Source organism: Oratosquilla oratoria, chromosome 31, assembly GCF_046742065.1.
Source record: "Oratosquilla oratoria isolate Oo_2021 chromosome 31, ASM4674206v1, whole genome shotgun sequence".
In the NCBI taxonomy this organism is placed as follows: Eukaryota; Metazoa; Arthropoda; class Malacostraca; order Stomatopoda; family Squillidae; genus Oratosquilla; species Oratosquilla oratoria.
Genome location: NC_134807.1, coordinates 32,162,155 through 32,173,339, shown reverse-complemented (window position 1 = coordinate 32,173,339; position 11,185 = coordinate 32,162,155). Strand labels below are relative to the sequence as shown.

General features: G+C 43.2%; 1 protein-coding gene across 2 annotated transcripts in view; it reads right to left on the bottom strand.

Moving 5' to 3' along the window:
- Positions 1-7,303: 7,303 nt before the first annotated feature.
- Positions 7,304-11,185, bottom strand: part of mRpL15 (mitochondrial ribosomal protein L15) — a 34,078-nt gene continuing 30,196 nt past the window's right edge. For both annotated transcript variants that reach the window (XM_076213451.1, XM_076213452.1), the window contains exon 7: positions 7,304-7,530. In XM_076213451.1, coding sequence (XP_076069566.1) covers positions 7,354-7,530 — 177 coding nt within the window. In that variant the 3' untranslated portion in view covers positions 7,304-7,353. The remainder of the gene's footprint in view (positions 7,531-11,185) is intronic.

Here is an 11,185-nt window from a genome sequence, read left to right as displayed (position 1 = left end):
ATGGGTGGGAGTAGTTTTTATGCCTTTGTTTTTTGGGCTACCTCCCTTATAAGGGGGAAAAAGCTTTTGGTATATGTATTATTACTCAGAGTAAAAGAGAACAAGTAATACAGTAGTGACTTTATGTTTTATGATGCAAATAGTATGATGCAAATTACATAGGCAGCCAATGTTGCACGCAAGAATTTGAGCCATATTGCAGTGGTTAAGAGCAGTTAAGAGTTTTCATGAGAGTAGTAGAGCCTGTGTTAGAATTAGAAATGGAGAAAGTAAGTGGTTTGAGGTAAAGGTGGTTTGAGAGTTAAAAAAATTAAAGAAGGGACTTAGGGGCAGCAACACAGTGTGACAGACAGGTCACTCAGTCATCTTGGCTGTTCAGTCTACACATGTATGAGGTGGCGTGAGAAGTAAATGAAAGGTAATGGCCCAGGGATTGGAGATTGTTAAAGAAAATGGAGAAATATGGGAGACAAGCCAGTTGTTTGTTGACACTGCACTTGTGGCATGATCAGAGGAGGGATTAAGGAAGTTAGTGTAGGAGTTTGGGAAGGTGTGTAAAAGAAGTTGAAAATAGATGTGGGTAAAAGTAAGGTGATGGAATGTACATACAGTACATACATATACCAAAGGCTTTTTCTGCCTTACAAGAGAGGTGGACAAAACTCAAAGGTGTAAAATCCACTCCAACGCAAAAAATCCTTATCATACTCTGCTCCCATTCACCCCCTCCCTCCCTCTTATCTTGGCTCCTACTGGATGACGGGTCATCCCTGCATCTCACCCACTGCCCTGGGTAAGAAGCAGTGTCGCAAGACACAGCACATCCACAGCAAGGCCGCTTCATTAAATCGAGGATCCCCCCTCTCCATGCCCTCTTACAGAAAAAGTGAACTGAGAAATACCTCCCTCACCCCCACATACCCCACCCACTCCCTTTCGTGCATCACAGCATTGTCCCTTCTTTCCTTAACAGACATTCCCCTCTTTCCCAATGCCCCTTTTAGCCCATCCATCCATCTCATCCTTGGTCACCCTCTCACATTCACTCCTTCCACCTCTGCGTTCCACACCTCTTTTACTAATCTTTCTTCACTCATTCTTTTCATGTGTCCAAACCATCCCAATACTCTTTCATCAACCCTATCTCCTGTACAAGGGGAAAATGTGGCAACAAATTGGAAACAAGTATTAAGGGAAAGAGACTGGAGGAAATGGATAGCTTTAGATATTTGAATGGGAATGTGGCAGGAAAGGGAGTGGAAGTAGAATGTAGATTGAGAGGAGCAAGTTAATGTCTTGGGGGATTAAAAAGTGTAATGAGAAATAGACGTCTGGGAATGGATGTTAAAAGGAGGTTGTATAAAGGAGTGATTGTCCTGACAGCACTGTATGAGGCAGAAGCATGGAACATAGGAGGAAGAGTTTAAATGTGTCCGAGATGAAATGCCTGAGAAGTATGGTAGGGGTTACTAGGCTGTATAGAGTGAGAAACAAGGAGGTGAGGAGGTGAGCAGGGGTGGAAAAGGAGTTGGGAGATAGGGTTGCTGTGAGAGTATTGGGTTGGTTTGGACACAGAAAGGATGAGTGAAGAAATATTTGTAAAAGAGGTGTGGTAGGCAGAAGTGGAGTGGTGAACATGAGGGGGTGACCAAGGATGAGATGGATGGATGGGGGTAAAAGGGGCACTGGGAAAGGGGGGAATATATGTTGAGGATGGAAGACAGATGATAGGGTTGAGTGGAGAATGGTTGTGTATGGATGATGCTGTGATGCATGAAAGAGAGTGGGTGGGAGATGGGGGTTGAGGTAGTACATACATACATACATATACCAAGGCTTTTTCCCCCTTACAAGGGAGGTAGCCAGCTGTTGTTTGCGGACGACGCTGCGCTTGTGGCAGGGTCAGAGGAGGGATTGAGGAAGCTGGTGGCAGAGTTTGGGAGAGTATGTTAAAGTTAAAGATAAATGTGGGTAAAAGTAAGGTGATGAGATGTACAAGGGGTGAAAGTGGCAGTAGACTGGAAGTGAACATTAAGGGAGAGCGACTGGAGGAAGTGGATAGTTTTAGATACTTGGGTGCAAGTGTAGCAGGAAAAGGTGGAGTGAAGGTGGAGGTAGAATGTAGATTGAGAGAAGCGAGTAAATGCCTTGGTGGTTTAAAGAGTGTAATGAGGAATAGACATTTGGGAATGGATGCGAAGAGGAGACTGTATGAAGGAGTGATTGTGCCAACAGCACTGTATGGGGCAGAAACGTGGAACATAAGAGAAGAAGAGAGAAGGAGTTTGAATGTGTTTGAGATGAGGTGTCTGAGAAGTATGGTGGGGGTTACTAGGCTGGATAGAGTGAGAAATGAGGAGGTGAGGAGGAGAACAGGGGTGAAAAAGGATTTGGGAGATAGGGTTGATGAAAGAATATTAGGATGGTTTGGACACATGGAAAGAATGAGTGAAGAAAGACTAGTAAAAGAGGTATGGAAGGCAGATGTGGAGGGAGTGAACATGAGGGGACGTCCTAGGATGAGGTGGATGGATGGGGTGAAGGGGGCTTTGGGGAAGAGGGGAATGTCTGTTGAGGAAGGAAGGGAGAGGACGGAAGACAGAGGTGAGTGGAGAATGGTTGTATATGGATGATGTTGTGATTGCATGAGGAGGAATGGGGTGGGGTAGTATGTGTGAGTATGTGTGAGTAAATTTTGACGCAGCCCGAAGGGATTTCTCCCCGTCCTCGCCTTATATGCAAAGGGGGACGGAGAGGGGGGGTCGCCGATTAAATGAAGCGGCCTTGCTGTGGATGTACTGTGTCTTGCGACACTGCTTCTGACCCAGGGCGGTGGGCAGGGTGCAGGGATGACCCGTCATCCAGGAGGTGCTCAGATGAGAGGAAGGGTGGGAGGGGTGTGGAGTGTATTTAGGGATGAAATGGGTGGGAGTGTTTTTATGCCTTTCCCTTTTTGGCTACCTCCCTTGGAAGGGGGAAAAAGCCTTGGTATATGTATGTATGTATGTACAAGGGAGGTAGCCAAAAAGGGAAAGGCATAAAATCACTCCCACCCATTTCATCCCTGAATACACTCCACACCCCTCCCACCATCCCTCTTATCTGAGCACCTCCTGGATGACGGGTCATCCCTGCACCTTGCCCACTGCCCTGGGTCAGAAGCAGTGTCGCAAGACACAGCACATCCACAGCAAGGCCGCCTCATTAAATCGGCGACCCCCCCTTGCATAAAAGGAGAGGACGGGGAGAAATCCCTTCGGGCTGCGTCAACTTTTGCTCACACATACTACCTCACCCCCCCGCTCATTCCTCCTCATGCAATCACAACATCATCCATATACAACCATTCTCCATTCACCCCTGTCTTCTGTCCTCTCCCGTCCTTCCTCAACAGACATTCCCCTCTTCCCCAAAGCCCCCTTCACCCCATCCATCCACCTCATCCTAGGATGTCCCCTCATGTTCACTCCGTCCACATCTGCCTTCCATATCTCTTTTACTAGTCTTTCTTCACTCATTCTTTCCATGTGTCCAAACCATCCTAATATTCTTTCATCAACCCTATCTCCCAGCTCCTTTTCCACCCGTTCACCTCCTCATTTCTCACTCTAGCCTAGTAACCCCCACTATACTTCTCAGACACCTCATCTCAAACACATTCAAACTCCTTCTCTCTTCTTCTCTTATGTTCCATATTTCTGCCCCATACAGTGCTGTTGGCACAATCACTCCTTCATACAGTCTCCTCTTCGCATCCATTCCCAAATGTCTATTCCTCATTACACTCTTTAATCCACCAAGGCATTTACTCGCTTCTCTCAATCTACATTCTACCTCTACCTTTACTCCACCTTTTCCTGCCACATTTGCACCCAGATATCTAAAACTATCCACTTCCTCCAGTCGCTCTCCCTTAATGCTCACTTCCAGTCTACTGCCACTTTCACCCCTTGTACATCTCATCACCTTACTTTTACCCACATTTATCTTTAGCTTTCTTCTATCACATACTCTCCCAAACTCTGCCACCAGCTTCCTCAATCCCTCCTCCGATCCTGCTACAAGTGCAGTGTCGTCTGCAAACAACAGCTGGCTCACCTCCCACTTTTCTCCATTTTCTTTAACCATCTCCGATCCCTTTTCCACTACCCTTGCATTCACCTCTCACACCACCCCATCCATGTATAAATTGAACAGCCAGGGCGACAACGCATCCTTGACGCAGTCCCACCTTTACCTCGAACCACTCACTCTCTCCATTTCCAATCCTGACACAAGCTCTACTACTCTCATAAAAAATCTTGACAGCTCCCAAAAGCTTTCCTCCTATCCCGTATATCTGCATAACCTCCCACAGTGCCTTTCTGTCTACCCTATCATAAGCCTTTTCCAGATCCATAAAAGTCCAAAAAACATCCTTCCCCTTTCCTATAGCTTTCTCACATATCTGTCTTACCACAAAGATCTGATCTACACAACCTCTACCTGTCCTAAATCCACACTGTTCCTCACCAATTACTTCTTCTGTTCCTCTCCTAATCCTCTCAATCAAGATCCTCCCATAAGCCTTCCCAACTACACTTAACAAGCTAATCCCTCTGAAACTACTACATTCACACTTGTCCCCTTTTCCCTTGTACAGAGGAACTATACAGGCAATCCTCTAGTACTCTACCCTCTCTCCAGCAAACATTAAATAACCTCACCAACCAGTCCACCATCACGGTACCTCCCTTTTTCAGACATTCTGCATGGCATCCATCCAGACCAGGTGCCTTACCTGCTTTCATCATCTTAACAACTGCCTTCACCTCATCCTTCCTTATTTCTCCTCACTCTTATTTTCTTAGCATTTCCCACTGCAGCTATCTTTCCTTCCCTATCCTCCTTCACATTTAGCAACTCCCTAAAATATTCTGCCCATCTTCCCCTTACTGCCTTCTCTTCCATTATAATCTCTCCATCTGCACCTTTTACCTTTTCTTCCCTACTTGATTCGCCTCCTCTTCCTCTCTTAATTTCTTTCCAAAACATCTTTTTATTACTTTCAAAATTTTCTGTCATACTCTTACCCCATTTCACATCTGCTCTCCTCTTTGCAACCTTTACCTTTTGGTTTACTTCTCTTTTCTTTGTACCTCTCATATGACTCCCTCATCCTATTTTGTAACCAATCTGTGAATGCTCGCTTCTTCTCTTCTACAACCTTCTTTGTTTCCTCATCCCACCATTCACTACCCCTTCTTCTATTTCCCCTTGTCCTTCTTGTTCCACACACCATCTTTGCACACTTTATGACTCCCTCCTTGAACCATCCCCATTCCTCCTCCACACCCAGCTCTACTCTATCCTTTACTCCCTCCCACTCCTCCTTCAGCTTCTTTCCGTACTCCTTCTCCTTTTCATTCAAAGAGTTCACTCTAAGAACCTCCCTACCTTTTGTCCCTTTCCTCTTTCTCCATCTATCCTCCACTCTCAACTTACCTTCCACCAAAAAATAGTCTGATATTCCCCTTTGTACATGTACATCCTTAACTCTTCCTATCATAATCCTATTTACCACTACATAATCCATTAGCGCTCTATCTACCACCCTTCCCTCCACCACCCTCTCCCATGTGTACTTATGCTTGACTTTCTTCCGAAACACTGTATTTGCTATCATTAACTCTCTTTCTAGACACATTTCCACCATCAACTCTCCACTACGATTTTTTCCTGGAACTCCACATTTCCCAACCACTCCATCAATTGGACCATTTCCTACCCTAGCATTAAGGTCTCCCAGTACTATTACATTGACATTTCTTCCTAAACCCTCTATGCACTCATTTAAATCTATCCAAAAGGCCTCCCTTTCTTCTACACTCTTCTCACTGCCAGGCCCATATGCACTTACAAAGACCCACATCTCCTTTCCCAGTTTCACCTTCATCCACATTATCCTTGAGGAAACCTTCCACTCCACTACCTGTTTACCTATCTCCTCACTTACTAGAATAGCCACCCCTTCCCTCCCTCGCCCTCTCTTCACTCCTGATAACCTCCCACTTACACTCCCAAACTTACACTCACCCTTCCCTTTCAACTTAGTTTCACTCAAAGCCAACACATCCATCTTTCTTCTCACAAACATACTACCTATCTCTTCCCTTTTACTCTCATCTGTACCACATCCACGCACATTAAAAGACCCAAACCTTAGGGTGCTGGTCCGAGGCCTTCCAGACCCTCTTATGCCTTCACTTTTATTTTTAGGAATGTGCCCTGTGGGGCTACAAGGAGAAGGATGCCTAGTCCCAATCCCCGTCCCTTTCTTCTCGCCTCTTACGATCCAAGTGGGAATACTTGGTGGCAGTATTCTTTTCCCCCACCACAGAAAGAGAATACTCAGAGAAATGGTACAGGACAGCAACAAGGGGTTGGGGGACAGCATAACGGAGGGACAGTCGTAGTATAAAAGTGTCATCATTTCTCTATGAACAGAGTTTTCCTCTATCATAGACAAAATGATGTGTGGCTCTGGTCCGTAGGGGCGCCCCATATAGACCCTAAAGTATCAACTGCATGCTACTTTGCCACAATAACAAGCAGCCAATACCCCAGACGGGGTGGTTGAGGTAGTATGTGTGAATAATATGTTGACCCAGACTGAAGGGATTTGTTCCTGTCTTCTTTCTCTGCTCAAGGGGATGAAGAGTGGAGGTTCTTGATTAAATGAAGTGGCTTTGCTGTGGATGTGTTGTGTCTTGCTACATTGCTTCTGAGCCAGGGCAGTGAGCGAGATGCATGGATGACCTGTCATCCAGAAGGAACCAAGAAAAGAGGAAGGGAGGATTGGTGAATGGGAGTGGAGTATGTGAGGATAAAATGGGTGGGAGTGGATTTATGCCTTTGACTTTGGCTACCTCCCTTGAACATACATATACCAAGGCTTTTTCCCCCTTACAAGGGAGGTAGCCAAAAAGGAAAAGGCATAAAATCACTCCCACCCATTCCAGCCCTGAATACACTCCACACCACTCCACCCTCCCTCTCATCTTAGCACCTCCCAGATGACGGGTCATCCCTGCACCTTGTAAGGGGGAAAAAGCTGTTGGTATATGTATGCTTCATCATTTGGTAACCTACCTCCTCATCCATTCAAAATAATTTGAAGTGTAGATGAGAACATCCGTTTGAGCTATTTCAGCCTTTTATCCATTCACAATCTCCCTCTTCTCCTATATTTTGCACTCTCTTCTCTGTTTGATGGAAGCACTTTAGAGTCCATGACAAGAATGGGGGTAACAAAAACTCAACATGCTCATGAAATTCATTTCCTATTTACAGTTATATGATATGGTAAGAGAATCAAGAAGAATAAAACTCTTTTAGTTCTGGGTCCAGTGGTTTGATAATTTTCTTGTCCTTCAAGCTGATGATCCACCCAGGTTCAAGGCCATAAAACACTTGACGTGGATCCTTCCTCTCTAAAAGCCATCCTTGGTCTGAGGTGCTACCCACATCAGGTAGATCATAACCATATTTCTGTAAAAAAAATACATTAAATTTACAATTACGTTTCTGTGAAAATACATTTCATTCACTTGACTTGGACTGGAGTGGAACAGGTGGGAGTTGAATGGGTGGGAATAGGTGGGGGTTAAAAGGATAGGAGTTGAATGGGTGGGAGTAGGTGCATGTCTTTGATTTGGCTACCTTCCTTAAAAGGGGGAAAAAGCCCTTCATGTATATAGATGCTTTGTTGTGTTAGGGCGTTGTTAATTGCGGCAATGGTTGAGGGGATGGCGATTCGAACCCCACCACCAGCGATGTTGAACCAAGGACATAGTTTATTAAATTCTGAGCTACAAAGTCCTATGTAAGGGGCACCGTCCTAGCCTTCCGATAGGGGGGGAGTTTGCAACGTTAAACCATATCATCATCATCATCTATCTACATACCAAGGGGCCCCTCCACCTTATAAAAGAAGTAAGCATGTCCTTACTACAAAGGTTAACAATTAAAACAAAATGTTCAAAGATAAATGGCACTAAGACAATACCAACACAAAAAAGGTCTGGCCACTATATTCTGAAAGTCTAATTTGCCCTAGATTTTGAGTATGAAATAGTGGCATGGTTGCAATACAAAAATATATTTTCATGTGGTAGCCACACCACTATATATAAGAAAAATAGAACCCAAATGGATCCAACCAAAATGATCCTAAGTCTAGCTCATAAACAAACGAGGAGGCTGAAAAAAAAGGGACTACCCACATTGGAGGAGCAAAGAGAGATGATATGATAATATTTACAACAGAAGAAGGCATACAAAAATGGACAGAGAAGATTGCTGGTATGGCATGAAAGAACAAGAGGTCATAGCGAAAAGTAAAAAATAGACATACATACATATACCAAGGCTTTTTCCCCCTTTCAAGGGAGGTAGCCAAAAAGGGAAAGGCATAAAAACACTCCCACCCATTTCATACCTAAATACACTCCACACCCCTCCCACCCTCCCTCTCATCTGAGCACCTCCTGGATGACGGGTCATCCCTGCACCTTGCCCACCGCCCTGGGTCAGAAGCAGTGTCGCAAGACACAGCACATCCACAGCAAGGCCGCTTCATTTAATCGGCGACCCCCCCTCTCCGTTCCCCCCTTGCATATAAGGAGAGGACGGGGAGAAATCCCTTCGGGCTGCGTCAAAATCTACTCACACATATTACCCCCCCCCCCCCCGCCCATTCCTCCTCATGCAATCACATCATCATCTGTAGCCCCATGGGGCATATATCCTAAAAACAAAAGTGAACAAAAAAATAGACAAATTGCTTAAAAGGTGGCAGGAGGTACAGATTTCCACATGGATGGATCAATTTATAGAATGATTTAAAAGATATAATTCAGGCACATAACATACAAGATTTAATGCAAAGTTAGACAGATAGAGTTACAGAGAGAGGACATCATGAGCATAGCTCCAACCCTTTATACTACAATTAGATCTCTCTCACACACACACCAACTTTGGAACAAAGAAGAGAGGCAACCTTCTGCCCATCTACAGAATCATGAAAGGCATGAAAGACTTTGATAGAGAGGACTTACTTAATTGGGACAAGAGAAACAAAAGGACATGATAAAAACTCAAAAAGGATAGTTATAGAAGAGAGATGGAAAAAAAAAAAAAAAAAAAAAAAAATCCACACAGTGGTAAACATCTAGAACAAATTGTACAAAACAATAGTATGTGCAACACCCATACACGAATTTAAGAGCAAACTAGACACTGCATGATACAAAGATGGGAAACCACGAGCATTGCTCCCCTTCCCGTAAGATACAACTAAGTAAATACACGTGTACAATAGCTAAAATCTGTGAAAAAGTCATCAAAAGTAGATGGACTAAACATCTGGAAGAGCACAATAAGTTTTTTATTCAAGGTTAATAGATATAATGCAAAAAAAGGACGGATGGGCAGACTGTGCTTTCCTGGACTTACAAAAGGCATTTGATAAAGTACCACACAAAAAACTATTAAGAAAACTCGACACAACAGGTGTACAAAGAAAATTACAGAAATGGATAGAAGATTTCTTGCATGGGAGAAAAATGAGTGGTGCTCAGAGATAAAAACTTGACCGTGGAATAAATGATAAATGGAGTCCCACAGGGCTCAGTATTGGCTCTGATAATGCTTGATATATATATATATATATATATATATATATATATATATATATATATATATATATATATATATATATTATATATATATATATATATATATATATATATATATATGTACATATATATATATATATTATATTTTTCAACCACAAATAACTTTTAATTCCATGCCTTCGCAATCGAGACTGAGGGTCGCTCGAAGGAGGCATCTGTTGGAAATTGAAATGTGGACGAGCCGAGGATTCGAAAGCAGCTAACCTGTAACAAAGTTACAGTGACGTAAACCAATATGCTATCAAGAGAGATTGGTTTACGTCACTGTAACTTTGTTACGGGTTAGCTGGGTTCGAATCCTCAGCTCATCCACATTTCAATTTCCAGCGGATGCCTCCTTCGAGCGACTCTCAGTCTCGATTGCGATGGCATGGAATTAAAAGTGATTTGTGGTTGAAAAAGATATTAATTGATCACTGGGAACCATTCAGTGTGCATGTATATATATATATATATATACATATATATATGTATATATATATATATATACATATATATACATATACACGAACACACACACACACACACACACAATATATATATATATATATATTGGTGTAGCCAGGTAGTATATTCTCTTGTAAACATACGAGGTTGAAGGCTAAAGAGGATTCACTGATGATTATCTTCAAATTTGACGTATCTTAGTAGTTGTCCTATTGTGGCCGACGTTTCGGAACTTCCTGGTTCCATCTTCTGGGCGATCTGATGTGCAGTGTCTGTGGATGTCGTATTTATTCATGGAGTTGGGATCATAAGGCTTCTTGCAGGAAGAGGTCTCCTCTGATTGGTTGCCTAGGACCAATAGGGGAGCCGGTTACTCCAGTAACCTGGCTCCCCTATTGGTCCTAGGCAACCAATCAGAGGAGACCTCTTCCTGCAAGAAGCCTTATGATCCCAACTCCATGAATAAATACGACATCCACAGACACTGCACATCAGATCGCCCAGAAGATGGAACCAGGAAGTTCCGAAACGTCGGCCACAATAGGACAACTACTAAGATACGTCAAATTTGAAGACAAAAAGATTGTACGTTGTATCGAAGCTACACATAATAAAATAATCAACAATGAATCCTCTTTAGCCTTCAACCTCGTATGTTTACAAGAGAATATATATATATATATATATATATATATATATATATAAATGACATGGATGAAGGTCTAGAAGGTTACATGAACTTCTTTGCAGATGACACAAAACTACTGAAGAAAGTACAGAAAGACTGTGAATCGCTACTGAAAGACCTGGACAAAGTCTGGGAATGGAGTCAAAACTGGGGGTGGAAAAAAAAAAAAAAAAAAAAAAAATCATACATATACATACCAAGGCTTTTTCCCCCTTATAAGGGAGGTAGCCAAAAAAGGAAAAGGAATAAAATCATTCCCACCCATTCCATCCCTGAATACACTCCACACCCCTCCACCCTCCCTCTTATC